Genomic DNA, 27031 nt, shown 5'->3' with positions numbered 1-27031 from the left:
CTATACTTTGTATATTTTTAAAAGAAATATTTCCTTTTTTTCATGATCTGTCTACAGGAAGAGATATTCAAATGAGTTCATGCCAAGTATTTGCAGAACTGCACACTGATCACTACATCATTACACCAATTTCCTTTTTCTATTCTCCTAGCTTCAACTCCACTGTCACTATATTCTCACAGAACAGAAGGGGTCACATATGACATACATGACATATTGATTAGGTAAATTATAACAGTGGGCCATGGAACTCAATTGACCTCCAAAGACCAATTCTTTAAAGCAAAGAAAGGCAGATTTCAGAGCTACTCAAGGAAAAGAAGAATCAAAGTAAACACTAAGAAATTTTCTCAGAATACTAAACATGGAACTGCCTTTTAACCCAGCATTTCCATTGCTTGGATCCTAAGAATCCTGCAACACCAATTCAAAAGAATTTATAGATGCCAGTGTTCACAGCAGCACAATTTACAATAGCCAAGTGCTGGAAATCGCCCAAGTGCCCATCAGTAAATGAGTGGATCAAAAGGCTGTGGTACATTTAACATTGGAACACCACACTGCAGAAAGAAAGAAGGAACTCTTACCTTTGGCAACAGCACGGATGGAATTGGAGAATATTATGCTAAGTGAAATAGGCAAAGCAGAAATAGACCATCTGAGCTCACCTATACACAGAATCTGATCAACAAAATAAACAAACCAGCGAAATAGAACCAGACACATGGAAATAAAGAAGAACCTGACATTGACCAGCTAGGATGGGAGAGGGAGAAGGGGGATAAGAGGGAAGAAGGATAAGGGTCAAGTAAAGGATCATGTAACAAGGACCCATGGACAAAGACAACAGGGTTGAGGAAAGGAAGCAGAAGGTGGGAGGTGGGAAGATCAGGGGAGAGTATTGGGGGGGGGGGTGGAGACAACAGAAATTGAACTACAATGAAAAAAAAAACAGTCCAATGAGCAGAACTCACCAGAATTTTCATTGCAATCCTTTCTCAATTTTATACTCTACCTTTGAACTAAGCATAAATAGAAGGCTTTAAGCAAAAAGACAACAATAGGCAGTATTTTGATTTGGGGGGAAATGGGGGCAGAGTTCAACATGATTTCCTCTGAATTCACTGGACTTTGGACAGTTGAGGACCTTTATCCTGCTACTGACACATCTGTTCTGTTGGTGAATACATCATGTGGATTCTAGTTGATTAGAGGAAAGTGACTCACATAGAAATACATCAACTCTTTCTTACCTCTCTGACACCCTTGAGACAAGCATGCCTGGAGTCAGGTCCCAAACATTCTGCAGAAGCTCTGCTGAACAACACCCACTGTCAGAGGGAGCACAGTTAGCCCAGACCTATTCCACTCTAACTCTCACTCATGGGGACCCTCCAGCCTCTTCTCCAGCAACCACCACCCTCCTGTTACAGTGGGTACTAGATCACAGGCTATCTGTATCCCTGTCTATTGATACTGGAAAGGACAGGAAGGTTAACAGGCAATTAGAGAACAGGGGAATGTTATATGCAGAAACCCACCATATCTCTGCCTATCCACAATTGTGTCAATGAAGGAAAAAAAACATCATGTTCATTTTTTGCACCTCTCAACTATGTTTCTCAATTACAGGATATAATACAGCCTCTGCAGTACTGAAAAACAGCAACAATCTTGCCATGAGATGTGGGTTACTGAACCAATTAATTCAGAACTATTGCCTGAGCTATGAAAATGTCAATTTGTTTATCTCTAACAAAGGAGTAACAAAAACTATCACAAATACTACATAGGTTGGTATGGAAATAGCATGATCTACTGTAAAAACTGTGCCACAAACTTGGTAGAATGCTAATGTAAAGGTAAGAGGTATTTTCACTAACATTTATTGATTTGCATTAAATAGCATGTATTTCCAAAGACTCAGATTTCCTCATGGAGTTCTACCATTCTTTATGGCTTTTTTCTAATTACAGAAAATTATAAAAAGTCAGCAATTTAACTAACAAGATAGATGATGTTAACACTGCACATCCATTTCCTTCCTCCACAACCAGGGATTTCCAGACCTCAGTGATGGCCATTGAGAACTGCAGCATGTTTAGAGAATTCATACTCTTAGGACTCTGGCAGGCGGGATGTGCAGCAGGGGCTTTTTGTGCTCTTTCTGCTGGTTTATGGCATCACTGTGATTGCAAACCCAGGGATGATTCTGCTGATCAGCATGGACCCAAGACTCCACATACCCATGTACAATTTCCTGAGCAATCTGTCATTCAGTGATGTCTGCTACTCCTCCTCTGTCTCCCCCCAAGATGCTGGCTCATTTCTTATCTAAGCAAAAGAAGATTGCATATAATTTATGTGCTGTTCAGATGTTCTTTTTTGGTACCTTTGCAGATGTGCAATGTGTCATGCTGTCTGTGATGGCATATGACCGTTATGTAGCCATTTGTAATCCACTTCTTCATACAACAGCCATCTCTGGAAGAGTCTGTACCCAGCTTGTGGCCATTGTGCACATCCAAAGTCTGGTGTACTCTGCAATCCCCATTTATTGCACAATTCAATTGTCATTCTGCAATTCCAATATCATCAATCGCTTTTTCTGTGTCTTCTCACTCTTACTATCCCTGTCCACCTCAGACACAACCATCAATGAGGTAGTGATGTGCACTTCCAGTAGCTGTGTTCTGGGGTTCAGTATTGTCACTGTCTTCCTCTCCAACAGCTACATCATAAATACCATCCTTAGAATGAAATCAGCCAAGGGAAGACACAAAGCCTTCTCTACCTGTGGCTCCCACTTAACTGCAGTAGCTATATTCTATGGAACACTCCTTTTCATGTATTTCCAACTCAGCTCAAGTCACTCCATGGACACAGACAAAGTGGCCTCTGTTTTCTACACAGTTGTCATCCCCATGTTAAACCCACTGATCTACAGTTTGAGGAACAAGGATGTGAAAGATGCCCTGAAAAAAGCAGTTGGCACTAAATTATCTTCTGTTGAAAGCCATGTTTTCATCCAAAGTGTTTATTTGAAGATCCTGAGAGCTAAAGTTCAGGTATTTCATATACATTAGTATGGGTTCACCAGTGCCTGATGATAAGTATTTTTTATTAGTTATCATTGTACCTAAATTAAACATAGGGACCAGTCATTAATGATCTTAATTGATTCATGTATTTGATATACATTATTATTTTTAAAAAAATTTTATTTATTTAATTTTAGAGAGGGAAGGGAGGGAGGGAGACAGAGAGAGAGAGAAACATCAATGTGCGGTTGCTGGGGGTCATGGCTTGCAACCCAGGCATGTACCCTGACTGGGAATCGGACCTGCGACACTTTGGTTTGCAGCCTATGCTCAATCCACTGAGCTACGCCAGCCAGGGCCTATATACATTATTATTGACTCACTAGTGCCCAATGATAAATATTTTCCTTTACTTTTCATTGTTCTAAATTAAACATAGGGAACAGTTATTATTGATCTTAAGCTTCTCCCCAAGCTAAGGGAGACTAGTAATAGGTAAACTTCACTGTTTCTTCAGAGAGGATTTTATCCCTGCCTTCTTTATTCACTGGTAAGTCCCAGTGAGACATCATGGTCTGAGCAACTGCCTTATCCATGTGAATTCCACTCACCCTCCCAAGGTTCCATTTATTTAAACAATGGGTGTAATAAACTTGCCCATTCAGGGAGAGTTCATGGGTTAAAATAGGTGTGTTTTTCTTATTCCTATGTAATTGTGTCACTCTATAAATATTGTATCATAACACTTACAAGTATAAGCAGTAAATAAATAAAAATTAAAAAAACTTTTGCCCTGAACTGAAAGTTTCATTTCTTCATGACCCTTTCCATTTTTGTTCACAAATATTTCTACCTGCCTACTGACAATGCCCTTCTTCCAGGATGCTTTTTGTTGAATCACTGAATGAGTGCCCCCTGCAAACTGAAGCAATAAAGAGCCTTTGTAAATTTTTAAAAAAATACTGAGCTCCCTTCATTTTATTTTATTCTATGCTATAATGTTCATCTTAGGCAAAGATCATCAGTTCTCCTTGTCTTTTAGCCTAGGCTGAATAAGTTTCAGGGACAGGGATCACATACAGAGAACTTACTGAATCCTCTATTCCTCATCGTTCTGCCCCAAATTTATTAACAAATATCCAAAGGATCAGGAGCTGTAGATTCATACTGCACCTCAGAGTACTCACATCAGCCTATGGATTCACCTCCTTGCCTTCACTGTGGAGAACAGACATGACCTTATTGATAAATGTACAGAAATGTATGAATGGAAGTTGGGCTTAAAAACACCAGGACCTCCTCAAGGTCAATGGAAAGGAAAACTCCATTTTGATGTGTGTATAGCTCCATGCTAGCTAAAACAAATTTTAAAAAATGAATTGCCCAATTGATACTGATTAAATTGTAAAGTCATAGTTATAAACAAAAATATGTGTTCAGTGGAAAAATAAGGAAAATAGTCTTATTCCATTTGTAATGATTTACACTTGCTGTCTATATTTCTGTGAAATAAACTGGAAGCATATTATAGACAACTTGAATAGTGGTCATTTCTGAGTATGTCATTGCTATTCTAATAGCTTAATTAAGTTAATTGCTTGTATTGGTCTTCTGGCAGTCAACTGACAATTACCAGGTATGATAAACAGAATACAGTTTCAGATTCCAATGAGTGCTTATTTTATTTTATGTAGTTGTCAGGAAGGGAACAAGGAGACATTCTTTTCTGGGTCCAAAAGGACAGGGTACTGCGTCATAGAAGACTTTCTCTTTAGGTACTCATCCCTAGTGTTATCTGTGCCTAGTGTTATCAGTGTATGAAAAGTGCTGAATGTCACATGCTTCCAAGCATGGAAGCATTTATAAGAATTAAACAGTACATTAAAAGCATGCAATTCTCAGCAAGAAAATTGCTTTCAACTACTGATTGAAAATTTTAAGACAACAATAATATTACTCTTACCTATATTCTTTTATAATATCAAATAATTTTGTTGTTGTTCATAGAATATTTAACACATTAGAAACTGTAATCATTGTCCTAACCCCTTCCACTCTCTACTACCTTATTAAAAACATATTACACATATTCATGTTTATACAAATGAAATCTCTTCATGATGTATAAATTTGCATTGGATCGTCATGATTCACATATATGTTTAGGGGGAAAATATACCATTTTCTGTTACATTTTTCTTTAAAGATACTGAAAGAATAGCTGTTACATATCATCAGCAAGTGGAATTTTTGTTCCTGTTTGTGTCTTACTTTCATTTTAAGGGAATGATCAAATGGCAGACAGGTTAGGAGAAGAACTGGTCTTTGAAGTGAGACACACTGAATTCAAATCTGTTCAAATCCTTTCCTGTCCCCAGTAAATTCAATAAAAAGGAAAAAAAGGAGAAAAAAATCCTTTCTGCATTAACTGTGTAAGCTTAAAGCACTTAATTGTTTTAAGTCTCAGATTCCTCATCTTTTTATCACAGGCTTAATATATACATTATTAAAAGAAATATATATAATCCGACATTTGTGATTCTTGAAGAGAGTTTCTAATATCATACAGAGCCATCTGCCTATCAGGAGCTAAGCCCTGCTGCAGAGGGAAGAGACTGTGTCCTTGCTGGCCTCATGTCAGGGAGTGAAGTCTCCAGGATCCACCTTCATCTGCAGTAGAGCCTGCTCACCCCACAGTCACATTCCTGTGTGCATCCTAGCTTCAGGGGGTGTGGGGTTCTCTGCCATCCACCTCAGAACTTGTCTTTCCTGACCCTGCCCTCATTTTAGAGCTGAGTAGAGGTTTTCTCATGGCCACCTATGCTGCCCACACCATTCCCATGTGCCGGCAAAATGCCGGGACCCACTCTATTTGTCTAACCCCAGACCTCACACTGCCAAGAAATGAGTTCAGATCATTAATCCCAGAGTTCCTCATTGCATGGTATTCTGTTTGTCCCTATCCCAAGGACTGTGCCTATAATGGCACAGTTAGCTACAAAGGAACTAATATTTATCTGTTACAATGAAGTCCTGTACTCTGGACATTTTCTGCTCAGTATTTAGAAAAAACAAATTTGATTCTCCTCACTCATATTTTATCATCCCATTCTTCTCTATTGAAACCCCACTTTGACCAGAGCCCTACTTCACCACTGATCTGCATAGACATGTCCCTTTTTGGAAAGATAGCTTCCCTTGCAATAAAGGGTAGAGTAATCTACATTATAACCCAATATACATTTTCACTATCAGAAGGCTTCCCTCACTATTCTGTCCTCTGTCCTTCTACTCAAACTCCCCTGAGGCTACAAGGTCTGTTCAGAATGTATCCAGCCATGGAATATGAAAAAGAGAGACATTTATTGAAAAAGATGCAAGACATAAGAAACATTGGACAATAACAAGGACAAAGCACCTCAGTCCACTTCAAAGTAGACACCTTTGGGCCTCCCAAAGTCCTCCCAATAGCCATCATCTGCCCTGTCATATTTTCCCGAATCTCTTTGAGGTTTTGAAATCTCTTCCATTTCAAAGGATTTTAGTTTTCTGGAAGTCCATAAATTTCAGGGTGCCAAATCTGGGCTGGTGCGGTCTTAGTCACCTGGGTGATCAGATGTTTAGTCAAAAAGCCCTGCAGGAGACATGATGCACTAGGGGGCACATTGTTGTGATGAAGCTGAAATCACCATTGCCCAGAGCTGCAGCCTTCTAAGTCATCCCAATGGTTTCCAAAGGAATGTTCAGTTTAACATATCATTTGTTGCATATTCTCTGTTCTAGTCACTCAGTCATTCTGAATGCGTGGCACACAGCACACATGCTCAATGGCATCTACTACCCCTCTGACCAGTGCAAAAAGTGGTCATTGTTCACACAGGTGCATCTTAGTCCCCTCTCCTTGGCTGACAATTACATGAATGTTACACAAACTGTTCTCTTTTTATTTACAATGACTGGACTTTTTCCAGGCATGCCTCATATACTTTCTTTCAATGTACAGTCCTAACTTCAGTAGGGGTTATTCCCCAGAAGACAACCACATTGTCATCCCACCATCTGTAGGTTTCTATTTCCACCAATGGCTCCTGAGTATAGTCTTCTTCAATAATTCTGTGCAGTCAATCAGTGTCACATGTCAAATCCTTAACTATAGTTCTTTTTATTTCTGTTCAGGCATTAATATCTCCAAACACAAGCACTACCAAGGATGAAGGGTCTATGTATAATAATCTAAGCAAATAGCTCTGTGTGGTAAAAATCTGGTTAGAAAATTTGTTAAATCAAAACAGATATAATTCTCATGATATCTATAAGCTCATGGCACCATATGAAGAGGCAGCACACTCAAGTGATCTTGAAATCTTCTGTAGAAACACACTCTGAGCTGCAGAGGCAGTGAAAACAACATTCAGTCCAAGTGCTTCCTCCCAACTCACTCTACCTGTGGCCTTCAACAAACCACTTTCTTTGGGCCTCAGGTTCCACTCTGTCAAATGAGGGGCTGAAACTGAAAAATCTTAATTCTTTATTCAAGTCACTGCATCCTGGATTTTATTAACATGAGACTATCAGTGCACGTACCCACCGGGCATGATTGAGCAATGGCAGATGGCTGGGAATACACTCATACCAATGGAATACATTACAGCTGTAGGCCAGCCAGACCTGACCTGGAACTTGCAGTGAGAGCAGACAGAAAGCTGCAGATGCAGGAGTCTCACTGCCATCAAACTGGTCTACTTAACAGGCCTTCAGTTCTGACTTTTTGCTGTGAGACACAGTTTGTAAAAATGAATATTCAACTTTGTTATTTGTCAGGAATATCAAACACTCCAAATAATGGCTACAGTTAAAGGAAAAGGTCCTGTTAGTTATTGATGATTATGTTCAACAAGGCACTCACACAAGGGTTGTGTATTATGGCCAGGTGGATTGACAGGCTTAATAGAAAACTGTATGATGGTATTTATTAAATCTAAATTTTATATACACACCCACATACATTTTCAACTCCTGATTTTATATAGAAGATAAATGGGTGTTTGTGTCTACCAAAGGGCATTACCAGAGTGTTCACACTGAAATTATTGGAAATAACAAGAGAGAAAACAACTCCACTGCCTCCCATGATGGTTAAAGTAGATCAACAAATAACAATATAGTTGTACAAAAGAATGCTCTACACCAGTGGGATCCATCTTTGCAACTGAATGCACAATGTGAACAAGTGTATAACTGCCTACAGCAGCACATGCTTTAGGTGTCTGCTTGTGCTTGGTTCAAAATTAATCAACTGTGATAATAACCAAAAATGTAGTTATTCCTTTGGATGAAGAGACTAGTGACTTATGAGGATTTCTGGTGCCCTGACCAGTGTAGCTCAGTTTGTTGAGTGTCATATGCAAGATGAAAAGTCACCAGTTTGATTCCCAGTCAGGGTACAGGCCTGGGTTGCAGGTTCAGTCTCCTGTCAGGGCGTGTACAGGAGGCAACCAACTGCTATTCCCCTCCCACAAAATGTTTCTCCCTCTCTTTGCTCCATCCCATCCCCTCTCTCTAAAAACAAATCAATAAAATATTTTAAAAAAGGATACCCTCAAGTAGAAGGCTTCGTTGACTCTAGTAGTGTTCTATTTGTTGTTTTTCTCTTACTGACAAGGGCATTTATTTTAAATTTATGTAACTATATACTTATCATTTAAGTAATGTCACGTACCTTACATATCAAAAATGTTATCCAAAAAGCAAATCTATGTTTGCACCATTAGATTCTAAGAAACTTCAAAAATATATTGTTGTAAAGTGTTTAGTTCCAGTGTTGCCGTGTCTACAATAAAGCCCAGTAAATTCTTGGAAAATAATTGAGCAACTTTTAAGGAATATTTCTGTGATAATATGTCACTTTACTTATAAATTATTACTGTATTTTTAAGCAAATATTTCCTGTTCCAAATATGAACACCTTTTTTTATTGATGTTCAACTACAGTTGTCTCCATTTTCCCCCTCTATTGCCACCTACATCACCCATCCCCTTCTCCCATTCTCCATCCTACCACCCTTTGACTTTGTCCATGTGTCCTTTATGTATGTTCATCGATGACCCCTCCTGTATTTCATTCCATCATTAACTCCTCCCTTCCCTCTGGTTACTGACAGTTTCTTCTTTATTTCAATGTCTCTGGTTATATTTTGCTTGCTTGTTTGTTTGGGTGATTAGGTTCCCCTGTGGGTGAGATCTTACGGTATTTGTCTTTGAACTCCTAACTTATTTCACTTAGCATAATGCTCTCCAGATCCATCCATGCTGCTCTGAAGAGTCCTTCTTTCTTTCTGCTGTGTAGTATTCTATTGGGTAATTGTACCATAATTTTTTGATCCTCTCATTTACTGATAGGCACTTAGGTTGCTTCCAGCACTTGGCTATTGTAAATTGTGCTGCTATGAACATTGGGGTGCATTGATTCCTTTTAATTAGTGTTTCAGAATCCTAAGTGCATAACCCCAGCATGGAATTGCTGGATGAAAAGGCAGTTCCATTTTCAGTTTTCTGAGGAAATCCCTAGTGTTTTCCAGAGTGGCTAAAGCAGTGTGCATTCCCACATACAGAGCACTGTTGTTTCATTTTCTTCATAAGATCACCAGCACTTGTTGTTTATTGATTGTTTATGTTGGCTATTTTGATGGGTGTGGAGTGGTATCTCATTGTGATTTTAATTTGCAACTCTCTAAAGGCTAGCATCCTTTCCTGTGTCTCTGGGATCTCTGTATGGCCTCTTTGGGGAATTCTCTGTTGATGTCCTTTGCCCATTTTTTAATTGGCTTGTTTTGCTTCCTGGAGTGGTGTCCTGTCACTTCTTTATATATTTTGAGATTGAACCTTTGTCCAAGGTATCATTTGCAATTACATTTTCCCATGTAGTAGGTTCCCTTTTCATTTTCCTGTTTTCTTTAGCTGCACAGAAGCTTCTTATTTGATGAGGTCCCATTTGTTTATTCTTTCCTTTATGTCCCTTGCTCTAGGGGAGATGTAGGTGAAAATATTGCTGCTTGGAATATCTGATATTTTCCTGCCTATGTTCTCCTCTAGGACTTTCATGGTGTTGCCTCTTCTAATATTATTTCCAGGAACAAAGATAGTAGTTAAGCTCATTGCCATTGGTGCCATTACAAGCATACACTCCCAGAAATGGAATTGCTTGCTCATAAAACAGTTTCATTTTAATTTTTTTAGTTAACTCCATACTTTCTACGTGGTTGCACCACTCTGCAAGCTCGAGACATCCCTCTTCCCCATACCAAAAAATACAAATGGTTGTAGGAAAACAGTACAAACAACTATATGCTAAGAAATTGGACAATCAGGAGGAAATACATAAATTCCTAGAAACATACAATATTCTAACACTGAATGAGGAAGAATCAGAGTGTCCTAATAGAAAGAATACAACTAGGGAAATTGAAACAGTAACCAAAAAACTCCCAACAAATAAAAAATCCTGGACCAGATGTCTTCACAGGTGAATTTTATCAAACATTAAAAAAACACTTCTTTTGAGCAACTTTTATGAATTTAATCACAATCTCTAAAAGACTCTAGTTCACTTATTACCTCTAGGTTTCCATTACTATATCATATAATGAGTTTATTAGAAACAAGTCAGGATATGTATCATAACATATATGATAATATGTGGTGATTATTAAACAACCTAAAACATCTCACTCTGGTAAAAAAGAAAAAATTGACTTTATTTACAGTGAAATGTATATGCTCTTAAAGTTCATTTCTTAGAATTTATTTTAAAGAAGAACATAGCTATGATAAATTATGAATGTATAATTATCCTCACAGCAAAATTTCATGGTATAAAGCATCCCTATACATTAACAGGATAGTAGCAAAAGAAGAATGAATGAATGAATGAATGAATGTAAAAATGGCTGCACTGACATTATTCAGAATAACTATTTGCATATAAGCTATAATTATTGTGATGGAATTTTTGTTTGAATGTCAAAAATCCTATAAGAGACACCAAAATCTAGTTTTCCCTAAGCTCTATGGTTATAGTCCATTTTTTCTGTATTTACAAACATATTTATCTTGTGAAAATGTTTAATGTGAGAGTGTTTGTATATGTGTGTCTTCGTGTGTAATTTGAGTGGTTGTTTTTGTAATTTATGAGATGGAAACAACATACATTTATAATACTTGGTGAGCTGGAAGTAAAGAACACTCAGTGTAGTAATTGTACTTTGGTAAGTAAGTACAATATTAGGCAACAAGGTAGGGAGGCACAAAAGCAACATTTTAAAAAGGCCCTTGTACCCTTCTCAATTATCAAGCCTGTAGGGAATAACAGATGATAAAACATCTTATTATACTTGTCACTTGGTCCTGAGAGACCAGCACCCAGGTCCAGGCAAAGCAGGGTGATATAAGCCAGGTCACTGAGGGGGCAGTGCTCAACCCTCTGGCAGACAGAATGCAGGCAACAAAGAAATCTGTGATCTGGAACAGGTACAGGTTTTAACTGTGGTTTTCTCGTTCCTGTTTTAGATTTCTTTAGCTTTTTATCTGTATTTAACTTACAGCATGTTATAGAACTAATGAAGGGTAAGAAATATTATACAAACTTTTACTTACTTTTATCAATTTCATTATTTTAAAGACATTCATAAATGGCAAGGAAGAATCAAATGTATTATTTATAAAGGTGATTGGACATTTTTTGTTTTTACTCTCTTACTTGTACTTTTACATATTTTATAAGTATTTTTCATTTGAAGTGAAGTTTTTTTTGAAAAAATACCTCTCTACAAGCACAGATATTTGGACAAGTTCAGACAAGGTGTTTTAGAAACCTGCATAAAGATTACCACATCATTTTTTCAGATGTAATTCTTTGTCCTTTCTACATTTCTCATTTTCTCATATTCCCACACAGTAAAAGAGGTCATGTATTATATTATATATGATATGCTTGGTTTGTGTGAAATATAACAGCAGAACATAGAATTTAATTGGCCTTCCAAATACCAAGTCTTTTTAACCAAAGGATTGCACATTTCAGGAATTCTCAAGAGGAAGGGAATCAAGAACACAGTTGAGCCATTTTACAATTTCTAAAAAATTGAATGAGGCCCAATTCACAGAGATCATTCTGAGGTTATGGGACTATGGACACATGAGAACATTACCTTGTGTCTTGCACATGTGATCTTTTGGTAGGTAGATTAAGTGGCTTTTAGCAGGTTAGAGTAGAGGGTCTCACACAGTAATCCACACTTGCATCTGGGTCACCTGTGCTACCAGTATGCCTATTATGGGGTCCCAACACACCTCCCCCAAGCAGTTCTGCCTGAGGGTGCATGGTAAGCCCTATACGTTCCAGTGTGTACAGTCTAACCAATCATCCATGGTGACCCCTCCAACTACTTCTCTAGCGAACCCCGCTGTTCTGGGAGTCCTGGATCACAGACGTTTTATCCCTTGTTGACTGAGGCTGGATAGGACCAGGGGATAATGGGGAAGTGGGGACACAACACATCAAGAAACAAGCCAGTGATCTGCATGCCTTACTGTATTGGGTAGTGAGGGAAAATAAAAAAATATATATTTGTTATCTGCATCTCTCACTTCACTATGCTTTTTTATTACAGAATATTTTATTCTGTAATGTGTTTATTACAACACTTACACTACATCAAGAACAGAAACAACTTTGTAATTAGATATGGTTTATCTGAATCAAATCATTCTAAGAACAACTTGGCCAATGCTGAGGACATCAATTTCTTAATCTATAAGATAAAAAGTACCACTAGGTATGGAAATAAAATGAATTACTTGGTCTCAAAGTGTGCCACCTATTCTATATGAGCTGCACTATTATCATTTATCAATTTATATTAAATTAGAAATATTGCAGACAGTCAGTTTACCTGAGTAGAATGTGCATTGTTGAGCTCTTTTTCTAACTGACAAATAGAAAGAACCAGTAGTGTAACTGCTAAGACACTCTCATGATTTGCCCTTCACTTGCATTTCCTTCCTCCACAAACAGGGATTTCCAGACCTGAGTGATGGCCATTGAGAACTGCACCGTGTTTACAGACTTCATACTCTTAGGACTCTCTGGCAGGCGGGATGTGCAGCAGGGGCTCTTTGTGCTCTTCCTGCTGGTTTATGGCATCACTGTGATTGCCAATGTAGGGATGATCCTGCTGATCAGCATGGACCCCCGGCTCCACACGCCCATGTATTATTTCCTGAGCAATCTGTCTTTCTGTGATGTCTGCTACTCCTCCTCTGTCTCCCCCAAGATGCTGGCTGATTTCTTATCTCAGCAAAAGAAGATTGCATATAACTTATGTGTGGCGCAGTTTTTCTTTTTTGGTATTTTTGCAGCTGTGGACTGTCTCCTGCTGTCTGTCATGGCATATGACCGTTATGTAGCCATTTGTAATCCACTTTTGTATGCTGTTATCATGTCCAGGAGAGTCTGCATCCGGCTGGTAGCCACTGCCTACACTCTAGGTTTTATAGATATCACCATCTTTACCTATTGCACAACTAGATTGTCATTTTGCAATTCCAATATCATCAATCACTTTTTCTGTGACTTCCCTCCTTTACTAGCCCTCTCCACCTCAGACACAACCACCAGTGAAATAGCAATGATCATTGCCTGTAGTTGTATTGTGGGGTCCAGTCTCATCACTGTCTTCCTCTCCTACAGCTACATCATAACTACCATCCTTCGCATGAAGTCAGCTGCAGGCAGACACAACGCCTTCTCTACCTGTACCTCCCACTTAACTGCTGTGGCCATATATTATGGGACACTATTTTTCATGTATTTCCAACCTGGTTCTAGTTACACCATGGACACTGAAAAAGTGGCTTCTGTTTTCTACACAGTTGTCATCCCCATGTTAAACCCACTAATCTATAGTTTGAGGAATAAGGATGTGAAAGATGCCCTGAAAAAAGCAGTTGGCACTAAATTATGTACTGGGTGAAAGTGTGTTCAGTCACAAAGGTTTTATTTGCAGATGTTGACAACTAAAGTTTATGGACATTGGCACAGTTTTCTATAGTCTCACAAATACAATTGTGGATATTTCCTTACCCACCTTTGTGCCTAATCTGAATGTGAAGAATAGTCATTATGAATCTTTATCTCTTTGAACCAAAGGAAAGAAGAAATAGGTTTACTCTACTGTTTTGCAAAGAGGATCTTGGTGTACTACTCTCCTGTCTTCTCTTCGTGAGTGTATATATCCCAGAGTGATATGGGCATAGTACCATCTTCCTCCATGTTTAAAGTTCCAGGTTTTTAAGCAATGGTTTTAATAAACTTGCTGAACCAGAAGGGAGTTTTAATAGTTTAAGTTAGCTTTCATTTTCTTCTTCCTCTGTACTTGTATCATCTTATAAATTTCTCATTATAAGACTTAGAAGTAATAAGTAGTAAATGAATGAATAAGAATAAGTTGAAATTCTTCTCCTTTAGGTCAGAGTCCCATAAAATCAAGGCTCTTGTCTGTCTTGTTCACTGGTATTTCTACTTTGTCATTTACAATGCCCATTTTCAGGATGCCATTCAAAAACATTGATTGAATGAATGAAGGTGTTTCCCCTGCAACACACATGTAAAAAGCAACCTTTGTGAATGAAAAAGGAAATAGCTTTGTTTTGTTTTATTCTAACATGTTCACTTTACACAGAATTCACCGGAACTTCTTTTTTGCCCAAGGCTGAATACCAGGGACACACAGTATGTCATGTAGACAACCTCTCAGATCCTCTATTTCTGATCACTCTACCCCAGGGGTCAGCAGGATCAGCAGCTCTAGATTTATATGGCACATCATAGCCTTCCCATCAGACTCTGGATTTGTCCTCTTGCCCTCACTCTGGAGAACAGATCCATGCTCTTGACAACTCTACAGAAACTGTATGAATGATGTTTGGGTGTTGAGGACCTTGACCTTCTCCAATAGCCACTATCCCCTTAATGTAGAAAGTGTGCTTTATGCACTTTACTTTATCTCCCTTTACAACATGTTCATAGCATTATACTAATTAACTCTTTTGAAAACATGAAGTTCCCAATTGATATAGTTTAAGTTGAAGAGTTATTAACAAAAAATTATGTTTGATGGAGAAAAAGAAACAATCAAGCAATATTTACATTACTTTGCCAGTTGTAATGCCTTAAATTGGTTCTGTGTCAACCTGTGAAATAAACTGAAACCTTAGTCTAAATACAATTGAATTGTGCTTATTGCTTAGTGGTTTGATGTTAATAGTGATAAAATCTATTTTAATAACTTAAGGTGATTGTACTTTGTATTTACATTATTACTGAATAACTATTAACGCTGTTATAAAAAACATTACATTATCTCAGGTTCTCAGAATATTTATTTAATTTTAAGGTTGCCACTTTATAAAAAAAACCTGGAGGCTATCTCTTCTTCTTCGTGGAGGACAGAATAATAGGCTGCTCAAGGCTTCTCATTTTTGTCCTTTTCTCTTTATATACACACACGCTCCTCCCTTTAACATAAAATGTGCTTAAAGTACGTTGTTCAAAAGTCATAAGAATGAAACAACCCACTTCTCACCTCTTGTTAAATGCCCCATTCTTAAGTCACAGACATCTGTCTCCTTTCAGCATTGTACTCATATCATTCTGGTATTATATCACCATCTCCTATATGACATGTGAGTGTTCTTAGCTGAAAGACTGAGCATTCCATGTCTATTATCCAAAGCACCTGCATGGTGTCAGTGACACGATATGATAAAACAGACAAATGTATGCAAAATGAAGTACTTGATTACATTTTACCTGTAGTTAGATGTCACTAGAAAACGAGTCTCAGGGTATGAGGCTTGGCAATACATATTTCATCATTCTCCAGAAAGTACATAACTGGGTGTGGATGCTAAAGTGATGGATCTGTAAAGACCAACATTTGATGTACACTCTAAGTAAAGAGCATTCATCTCTAATGATTCCTCAGATTTGTCTGTTTCATCTATCTCTGCTCGAGTTTCCACTGGAAATATATTATGAGCAACAGTAAAGTAGAATACATTGTATTTTCAAAGCATTATCCAAGAACATATACTTTATAAAACATCATGCAGGGTGGTAAAAGTGGATGAGAGTATAAGGGTGATAAATGGTAATGAAAAAATGCAATGAAAATGAACTATTAAAAATATCCTCATGCAAATGAACTACATTAGCAGATTCAGCTTTTAATGGCTGTTAATTTCTATACTCTGTTGAATATCCACCAGCCCAACAAGAGAAAAATATTTAAAACACACATTTACTGAATCATTACTCATACAAACTATATGCTAAGGATTGTGAGAATATAGAAAATCATATTTATACCCACGTAGACAACATAGATAGAGTGATAGATTTCAAATACATACATACATATATTTGTAAAATACAAAAATTGTGAACCAGGGTAATTCAATGTTATACAATTAAAGGAGAGAAGTTATACTACCCCACAAAATGTCACTTTGGCATAATGATTACTTTGAAATACAGTTACTCAAGAAAGCCACTGTCTTGTCATACATTGGAGGCAACATGAGTCCCTTGGTTCACACATCCTTTGCATTTATTCTGAAGCACTGTGATAAAAAATGTTGTGAATCATTTAATCTGTGATCCCCTCCCCTGGATAAGCTAACCTGCACAGATACATCATTTACTGAGTGGCATGTCTCCACATAGGGCAAGTAATGGACATGGTTTCATCACATCATCATCTCCTACTTGTTCACCCTTTTCTCAGTCTTAAATCTGTTTTATTACTGGTAGGAGGAAAACTTTCTCTCTATGGGCCTCTCACCTGACTTCTGTGTCCACCCATTAGCAGAGTCTTCTCCCAGTATTGGTAAATTTATCTCCCTTCTACACCATGGTCATCCTTGTGCTGAACCTGTTGATTGATGGTTTGACAAACAAATACATAAAGGACAACACTAAGAAAGCCACAGGACTGAAGGTAGATTCCTGGTGAGATACAACTTTCCAAGATGTGTCTAATCCCCTAACCACAAGCATTAACTGGCAACCCACAACAGCCTTACCAGCACACACACAACTTCTCTCACAAGAATTTCACCAAACACACACTTTTCAGTTAATCCAATGCACTTTATAACCCCAAAATATAAGAAAACATTTAAAATTCTTAAATTGCTGCTTAAAGTTAATTTGGCAATGGGTTATAGCTAGTTGTCTTAAAGGATATAGTAAATACCTCAGAAAAGTGTGTGTGTGTGTGTGTGTGTGTGTGTGTACATGTGTGTGTGATCATGTGTAGATTATCCATTGACAAGGGTAGATCACTGGTGATGGAAGAAGCCAGATTCCCTTGACTCAAATGCCAGCTCTGTGCCCAGATACTGAGTGGCACCTTGAATGAGTTACTTAATTTTTCTATGCCTCAGTTAACTATCTGTGAAATGGAGAGAATATAGTACCTGTCATTGATTTTTACATGATTAACTAAGTGAAAACTGAGAACACTGTCTAACCCATTTGAAGCACTTCATCCATGTTAATCATATATATAGTCTTTGACCTAAATAACAATCTTAGAATTACACTCAAGAGAAACCAATAACTATGTTCACTCCAACACATGTACAAAATATTCAACATTGAATTATTTACAACAGTATAAAAGTGAAAACAACTCAGTTTATCTCATCACATTAAATCAGGAGTTGACAAACTTCCCCTTGAAGTGATAGGTAGTGCATTTCTTTTAAGATTTGCAGGCTCTAAAATTTTTCCACAACCACTGAGATTTGCTTTTGTTTCAAAAAAAAAGGAAACATCGATAATATATAAAAAAATGGTGCATCCCAGCTTCAATAAAACGTTATGGGCTCTAGTTTGCTGACCCATAATCTAGCTTTGTCAAATTACTGCATGATGAGTTTGGACATTGGAAACTACACAGCAATAAAGATGAATGAACTGCTTCCACATAAAACAGCATAGAGAAATTTTACAAACATAGTGTTGAGTGAAACAAGCCAGACAAAGATGTGTAAAATATTTTATAACTTGATTACTGTATACCTCAAAAACATACAAACTGATCTAGCATACTGGACATCAATTAGTGATGGGTGTGGGGAGGATTTCTGAGATGTGAGTGATGTCCTTTTTCTTTGGCCACATTCTGGGTGCACACACCAATATGTTTTTTCCTTGGCCACCTCTCTTTCAGGGACTTCCACTACACAACAGCAACTGGACACAGAATGCTGAAGGTTTCTTTGCCAAGATGTCAATTCCCTTCTGTGGCTGCTCTCTGAAATTCTTCATCTTCTGCACCTTTGCAGAGTCTGAGTGTCTAAAGCTGGCAGTGATGGCCCTTGATGGACACAAGGCAAGTAGCAACCACTTCCTCTTTACATTCTCCATGTCCAGTGAACTGTGTACCCTGCTTGTGGCTGGGGAGCATATGATGGGAATTATAGATACTTCAATAAATACAATGTTAATATGCTCCTTATGTTTTTGTGGGTCAAATGAGATTAACGATATCTTCTGAGATGGCCCACCTCCCCTTCTGCTATATTGATGACATTTGAAGGTGAATGACTTGGTGATATTCACAGTTTTGGGCTTCATTAACTGATTACCATATCAGGATGTTTTGTGCCAATTGTTATATATCCTAGCACTAATGAATACCAACTGTGCTGACTGGAGGTTCAAACCTTATTCCACCTGCACCTCCTACTTAACTGTGGTGGTAATTTCCCAGGGAACTGAATCTTCATGTATTTCAGGCCAAGTTGTTCCCACTTCATAGATCAAAACAAAATAATCTCATTGTTTTACACCCTGTGATGCTGATGCTAAATCCTGGGACTTATAGCCTAGAAGCTGAAGATGTGAAAGAGGACCTGGAATCACTTAGAAACCAAAAATGGCTCCATTGAAAAATTATGTATTGGGATATGTACCCAATGGTACGTATACTATGTTGCAAAAAGTTGAACTGTTTTTGATTTATTTGGTATCAACCAGTAACTATTTATACTATGTTTCAGCTACAGCAAAATATGTCATCTTCTAAATAGTCCATGCTCTCTTTTATGTCTCAAATGTATATGTGGAACCCTCTGTTTGGACAAATGCTGCTGACTTCTAGTTACCAAATTTTTATTGCATTGATCTTTTAATTGTACATTTATTTAATTTTCTAAAACTTACTGAGATTTCCAAAGTGTCTGCTGCACTTCTATGTGATTTTACTCCACAGCAACTCCTGCACATTTTGTACTGAGGCAGCTTATCATCTACTGGAACTGACAAATTTTGATAAATGATCATTTGAATTATTTATAATAAACTATAACTATTCCATAATGAAAAAAGACTAGGCCCTATATCTCCAAAGCATATTGATGAAATAGAAGGAAGAATAAATGTGCTTCCTCATATGAACACAATCACCTGCGAACAAAAAGATAAGTGGGAATTAACTGAGCTTCGAGTAGTTAGAGAAGCATTCTAGGCTGATGGATCAGCTAGTAGAGAGGCCTTGAGTTGGACAAAACCATGTAATTTCTCTGGGATTTAAGAGCTTAGCCACCAATGTGGCTAACGTATAAAAAGCAAAGAGGACTGTCCTCATAAGTCAATCCCTGTGCTGCAATTCACAATTCATTGGCTTCCTCAGTGGCTGTCGTTTCCTCCAGCCCTCTCTAAACTGGTCCATACACCATCATGTGCCTTAGGACATTGTGGAATCTATGACTCTGTTTCCTAATCATTGTCATCAAGGTGGGATTTCAAGCACGCTGAGATTCAGGACTGTGCTTTCTCTTTCTTTACCCAAGCTCTAGCACAGCACCTGAAAGAAAGATATCAAACATGTTCACTGTTATTGAATGTTTGTACATCTAATGCAGAAAAATTCCCTGACAGCCTAGTATTTGCCTTCAATTCATTTTTTGTATTATGTATGCACAAACAAAAAGTGTTTGTGGATGTCAAAATAAGAAAATGTTAAAGATATACAGATAAACTCTTTGAAAAATAAACATACCAAACAATATTTATCAAGATATCTGTCAACTTCACATGCCCCTGTTCTGCTTTGTTGATGATCAAGTCACTGGAAGTGGCTTGTTTAGCAAACAGGGACAAGGATATGAATTTGAAGGATCACACAAGAAGCAAGGGCAATCTTAACTATTTACACAAACCAGAAGTCATTCAATTTCTAGATGCCCTTACAAAATGCCTTTGAGTGAAAATGATAGGGGACTAAAGAGTTGGAAAATTTTAGTTTAAGGAAAATAGTTATAAATCTAGTAAGTAACACATATGTTAAAGCTATTGTTTCAGAAACTACTGATAGATAAGGCCCATTCTGGTTCCTGGGAGGGACAGCCAACCTCCTGGGTCACTGCTAAAGACCATTGCCTGGGGACAAGTGGAGGCATCCAGGCTCTTGTGTTCCAGGGAGGGACAGACAACAAACCTGAGAACAGTTAACTTCCCCATAAGAATGTGAAAGTTTCCTTCACCTAATTCTCCCTGAATTTCAAAACCCCTCACTGCACCTTCTTTATTCCCTGTTGAAAATATGTTGGCTTATGAAGAAAATGTGAGACAGTTTTGTTAGGGTGTGAACCTGCCTTCCTCTCAGATCCCCGGCCATCTGAATAAAGTGCCCATAAAGATTCAATCCCTGTTTCTGCTTATTGGGTTTGGCACATGACAAGCAGCATGAACATGGCATCTTTTTCAGGTTCAAAAACATTTCAGATTGCCAGGGAAACCGAAGGAGGACAATCAGACTGCTCTGTTTTATAAGGAGGTATTGTTTCTGACATTCTGAGACACAGTATGGTAGAAAAACAATAGCAAATACTTCTTGTGGTAATAATATGTCTATTTTAACCCATGGCCTTGGAAATTTTACCTCTGGACTGGGTCCTGTCTTGAACATCAACATGGCAGCAGTGCAACTGGACTAGACTAAAGCCCAAGCAGAGATGGGTGTCAATCCTACAAGCACAAAGATAACAGCATTGACCTAGCACACTATTCCCCTATAAGAAAACTGAAACGTATTTAAATTCCCATTGCATATGCTTCTAGCTACTATAAACAGAGATGAGTCTAATGTGTGAACTAAAGACAACTAAAAAGAAGGGAGAAAATAGAAGGTTTTAGCGATTCTAATGATCTATTTCTTGTTCTGGATACCAATTATTAGGATACTTTTTAAACCAAGTTGTATACATACCACTGAAGCATTTTCTGTGTGCACATGCTGTACCATGACTCACCTAAATAGCAGCTACCACGAGAAAGATTCTCAGTATTAATATAAAGTGCCTGTTTGAATGTGGAATGCAGATAGCTCCCACTCACTGACAGGAGTCAGAACTGGCTTTCAACTTTGGGTAGCTATATGGCAGTTTTCTGCTGTAGCTGCCCCTAAAATCCCACCAGTAGTTTTGTACCAAATAGAAATGTAACCAAAAAAAGACACTGGCTACCTGTCAATACCAAATCCTACAAGCAATGACAGTGATTGAATCTTCATGGGCATTTATTCAGATGGCCGGCAATCTGAGAAGATCCTTGGTTCATACCCTAACAAACCTTCTTCCCTTCTCTTTCCTGGCCATAATTTTTATAAGGTGGGGGTGAGTGGGTAAACAAGGAGAGGTGAGGGCTTTAAAAGTCAGGTAGGATTAGATGAGAAAAGCTTCTGCTTTGCTGTTCTGGACAGTTAGCTGTTTCCAGGGTGTGGTGGTCTTCTCTCCCTGGAACATAAAGCGTCCAGATGTCCCCAGGCAATAATCTTCTATCAGTGCCCCGGGAGGCCAGCTGTTTTCCCAGGAGCCAGGATGGGCCTTATCTGCAGTTTCTGAAAGGAAAGCTTTAACATACACATTACTTGCTAGACTTACAACTTTTTACCTTAAGCTAAAATTTTCCATGTCTTGAGTCCCCTATCAGAAATAAAAAAGTATGTGCATGCAAAGGTTGTACAAAAATGATCAATGTAGCATTGTTTGGGATTTGACAAAAATATTTAGTATGATTATTCATTGGAATCGTGCACAGCAAAGAGAATGAATAAACTGTCCTCACATGCAATGGCTTGGGGGAATCTCAGGTACATAGTACTGAACAAAAGGATACAGACATGAGAAAATAAAAGCAGAATGATTGTAATTCTGTACTCTTTCTAAAAACATACTCAACTATTTACCATTTGGCATCGATTATGTTAGGGTCCACAAACAGTCTATGAAAGGCTAGTTTTCTGATTTTTGCTCAGGGCTTGGATGCAGGGGCATTTTAACTTTCAAAAACCTACATTTTAAAATAAACATATACATGTCTAAAAAGTTTTTCAAAAAGCAAATACTATTTCCTATCAGATTACAGAAGATTGTGGGATTTCATTATTGATTTTTTACTTTCTAATAGTTTTTTCCTTTAAGGATTTTATTTAATGATTTGTAGAGAGGGAAGGGAGAGAGAAAGAGAGAGAGAAAAACATCAATGTGCAGTTGCTGGGGACCATGGCCTGAAACCCAGGCATGTGCCCTGACACCCAGGCATGTGCCCTGAATGTGAATAGAACCTGCTCTGCTTTGGTTTGCAGCCTGCACTCAATCCACTGAGCTACACCAGCCAGGGCCTTCTAATAGTTTTTTTACATACTCACATTTTCAAAATACTATTGTAAAGTCAAGAAAGCATACAACTTCTATAAATTGTTTCATTGAATGATTGTCTTTTGTCACCAGAAAGTGATACCTCGTTTATATATCAGAGGTATTTTTAGCAGCCTTCATTCACCACTTCCCTTGTTCCTGCACCAGGAAACCTCACTGAACTGGTTTTCCTTGGAGGCATTGTCAGGTGCTGCCCTTTGTGATAAGGACCCATGCCTCAGGGCCACACAGCCATTATCTGGGGAAGGAGATTATGAGAAGACTGTTCTCTAGGCAGTACTGTGTGGGGGGCACCTGTGATATCAGGAAAACCCTGTAGATATAGAATATTTTTCTCTCTTGTTTGCTCTGAACTCTTAAATTGTGTTGTGAATCTTCCCCTCTCAACTCATACTTAAAGAAAGCCATTCTGTTACAGAACAAACAAGGGGGGCCTGGGACGATATACTATTATTGAAAAAAAAGCCCCCAGGTCCGTTATGTCCGCCGCCAGAGGAAAGACGTCTCTCAATACCAGAGATTGGTGAAAAAGAAAGGAAATATTTATTTAATGCTATGCAGACTTAAAGTAGTGACCTAATGTCTTCACCAAAATCCCAAAGTCCCTTAAAACACCCACAAACAGACACAGTCCTTCCTTCCTTCCCCCTTTGCCCAGTCCAGAGTACCATATCTCAGGAAAGGAAATAGAAGTCCATGGCTCAGGCAGTCCTCTGGTTCTTCCCAGTCAGTACTCCATCTCGACTGGGAGACCTCCCTGGGTTCCCAGCACCTGCAGCTGAATTGCCGGGATCTCTGCTAAAACCAGGTGGTGGTTCCCCCTTCTAAAGCTGTGGGGGTCCCCACTCTGGCAAAGGCACGTGGTCCCCTCTTCCCGGGCCACGGGAGTCCCCACTCAGCCAAAACCGTGTGGTTCTCTCCCCTACAAAGCTGTGGGAAGGGGGAGTCCCCACTCAGCCAAAACCGCGTGGTTCTCTCCCCTACAAAGCTGTGGGAAGGTGGAGTCCCTACTCTGTCAAGGCCCTGTGGTTCTCCCTCTCAGGGCTGCAGGAGTCCCCACTCTGTCAAGGCCGCGAGGTTCTCTCCTCAATGGCTGACGTGTCTGGGTTTAAATCCTCGCACCAATTTTCCTCTGCAGCCCCATTTCCGACTCCTCCTACACTAGGGAATACTTGCCCTCAATCTGCTGTCTTCTCCACCTTTTCTGGTCGCCATCATGGGTCTGGGCAGGTGTGACCCCATGTCATGGAGCCAATCTTGTCTGAGCTCCCACGCAGGTGCTGTAACTCGGGGGACCTGCCCCCTAGTCCCATCTTTGGGGAAGCTCCCTTTCCATCCCCCTGGCCTAGAGCATGGACATAGCTATTCAGCATATCTAAGTGACCAGCCAAAGGCTATAGGTATGCTAAATGACCATGCCATGCATTAGCTGCAAAGCTGCCCTGCATGTTCTTTCTCTGTGTGCCCCTTCCCCCAACTCACACCTGTGGGGGAAGGGGTGAAGACGCCTTAAAATTTCCCGGACACCTTGAGTTCTGGACCCCATTTCAAATGCCCATTTGGGGTCCCCCCTCTTGGCTGCACCCTGTAACAATTCTATTAGAACATAAAACCTCTGGGAATGAATTTAAATGATCTATTTTTTGACAATATATTGCTCTCCATACTCTGGATGTCATGGGGACTGGGAGTTACACTACAGGGCCCCCACATTTATGAAGATCAGCTTTGGATCCCTCTTGAAGGGAGTGTGGCCTGAGGCAGCTGCCATCCCTGGACTCAGGGAGCACCTGAGAGGAAAATGAGTGAGGAGAGGAATCTGAAGGAGGTGAACATTGAGGACTCTGCCTCCTGCACATATACACCAGAGAAATAAGACAGTGGTTACAGCTCTTCAGTCCCACAGGTGCAGCACGCTCTTGTGTTTAGCTGGTGGAAACATCTTGGGTGGTTGTTCAACACACCTGGCATTTTTTTAAGTCTGTAGTTCTTTCTCAATGACCCTGCCTGTGGAAAAATAACACATGATAAAACATATAATTAATTATATCTGCCACATATTCCTGAGAGACCACGTTCAACACCCAGGGACTGGACATGGACTTGGAGATATAACCCAGCTCTGTCGGGAGGCAGGGCTGAATCCTGGCGCAGACAGACTGGATGGAACACGGAAGTCAGTGCACTGGGACGGGGCAGGGACTCGCAGTTTGTCTGGTTTCTGTTTTAGATTTCTCTAATTTTTGTCTTCCTTGGACTGAATTTGTGCTATGAAAGCTATAGAGGGTATAAAAGGTGATACAGAATTTTAAGTACTTTTATCAACCAAATTACTTTAAAGATGTATACATAAATGGCAGGATATACAATAAAATGCAAGCATAGATTGAGGAGCTGGGAGGATATTTTATTTTTAATCTCTTACCTGTACTTTTCGTATTTTTAATTATAGTCAGTTGGACATGTTATTTATTTATTTATTTTATTATGTTACTACATTGTTCCATTCCCCTCCTTTATTTCCCTTCTACCTTCACACCCCCTCACACCTGCATTCCCCCTACATCCACCTTCAGTTCATGGCCCTGGGTCATGTGTATAAGTTTTTTGACTTCTCCATTTCCTATACTTCGTATATTTTTAAAAGAAATATTTCCTCTTTTTTAATGATCTGTGTACAGGAAGAGATATTCAAGTCAGGTCATGCCAAGTGTTTGGAGAACTGCATACTGATCACTGCATCATTATGTAGGAGGTTGCAGCCAAAGGGTACCCAAAAGAAGGATTTGTAATGGAGTTCAGAACTCAGATGTCCAGGAAATATTAGAAAAATATATAGGATATCCTCACCCTCCACCCCAGATGTGGGTTGGGGGAAGGGACAAATGGAGCAGGGCCATTGAGAGCTGTTTCCCATAGCAACAGCCTTGCAGCTACCCTCTGGTGTAGTCTTTTAACATGTCTATGACCTTTGGATGGTTACATAGATATGTTAAACAGCTCTGGCCAAGCTCTGAGCCAGGGAAATGGAAGTAACTTTCCCTGGTTACAGCGCCTGGGAGGCAACTCCCCTTGGTTACAGCGCCTGTATCTGCGTGAGAACTGGGAGAAGATTGGCTCCCTGACTCGGGGTCGCACCTGCCCAGGCCCAGGATGGCAGTCCAGTAAAGCTGGAAGGCTTTGAGAGTTCTGGCGTGTGAGCCAGAGTGTGGGAGGAGTCGGAAATGGGGCTGCAGACAAAGATTGGCTGGGGATTTAAACTCAGGTGCAGCAGCCACTGAGAAGAGATCCACCTGGTTTTGGCTAACTGGAAACTCCTGCAGCCTTGCCAGGAGGGGGCAGGGGCTGGCGCAGACATGACGGGAGTCTCCAAGGCTGCCTCCCTGGCCGTAGCCCCATAGACACCGCCAGCGACGCAGCTGCCTATGGCTCCTCTACCGCCTGGCTCCAAGCCCCAGCCGGCTCTGCAGCCACGGCTTTGAGAAGGGGCCACCAGTAAGTGACTTGGGAGCACCGGGTCACGGTCCAACCACCACAGCCACCTCCAGGCCTTGGTGTGCTGTGCCCACACTCACCACTGGGCTCTTGGAGCCTCAGGCCAACCTCACAGCCACTGCTCTGGACCTGGGCCAGGACACGATAAGCTCCGCCCTAGCCCTCTGTGCTATGCTGCTGCTGCTGCTGCTGCTGCTGCTGCTGCTGCTGCTGCCACCCTTGCTCTCCCAGAAGGGGGCCTTCCCCGCACCCCCTGCCCGCAGCCATGAGAAGAATCACCATGAGGCTTTAGCTGGAGATCCTGGCAACACAACCAATGGTGCTGGGAACTAAGGAAGGCCTGCCAGCTGAGCACAAATTACTAGGAAGTACCAGGAGCTGCCTAAGCCACGGACTTCTATTTCTTTCCCTGAGATACGGTACCCCAGACTGGGCAAAGGGGGGAAAGAAGGACTGTGTATGTTTGTGGGTGTTTCAAGGGACTTTGGGATTTTGACAAAGACACTAAGTCATTACTTTTAGTCTATAACTTGAATAAATAACTCTTTTCTTTTTCACCAATCTCTAGCATGGAGAGCTATAGTTCTCTGGCTTAGGGAAAGGTGAACCTAGTACAGGGGGACCCCAGGAGAAACGGGGATCAGTTCGGTAGCATTGTGGGACCCTCTTCCCTGGTGGCCAATCGGGGAGAATTATGGGAAACCACA

At 39.7% G+C, this 27031-nt stretch overlaps 2 protein-coding genes across 2 annotated transcripts; both read left to right on the top strand.

Moving 5' to 3' along the window:
- The first annotated feature begins 1780 nt into the window (after window positions 1-1780).
- Window positions 1781-14298, top strand: LOC114499047 (olfactory receptor 1052-like). The gene is made up of 2 exons (XM_028515005.2): window positions 1781-1793; window positions 13114-14298. Exon 2 carries the CDS (start codon window positions 13133-13135, stop codon window positions 14069-14071), a length of 939 nt encoding a protein of 312 aa, XP_028370806.1. The 5' UTR covers window positions 1781-1793; window positions 13114-13132; the 3' UTR covers window positions 14072-14298.
- Window positions 2077-3086, top strand: LOC114499048 (olfactory receptor 8U9-like). The gene is given in 3 exon segments (XM_028515007.1): window positions 2077-2123; window positions 2125-2308; window positions 2310-3086. Coding segments are annotated over 3 exon segments (1008 nt in total).
- Window positions 14299-27031: the final 12733 nt, after the last annotated feature.

The sequence above is a fragment of the Phyllostomus discolor genome, chromosome 6, assembly GCF_004126475.2.
Source record: "Phyllostomus discolor isolate MPI-MPIP mPhyDis1 chromosome 6, mPhyDis1.pri.v3, whole genome shotgun sequence".
Lineage (NCBI taxonomy): Eukaryota > Metazoa > Chordata > Mammalia > Chiroptera > Phyllostomidae > Phyllostomus > Phyllostomus discolor.
The sequence above is the reverse complement of the archived record's forward strand: the minus strand, read 5'-3'. Positions and strand labels throughout refer to the sequence as shown.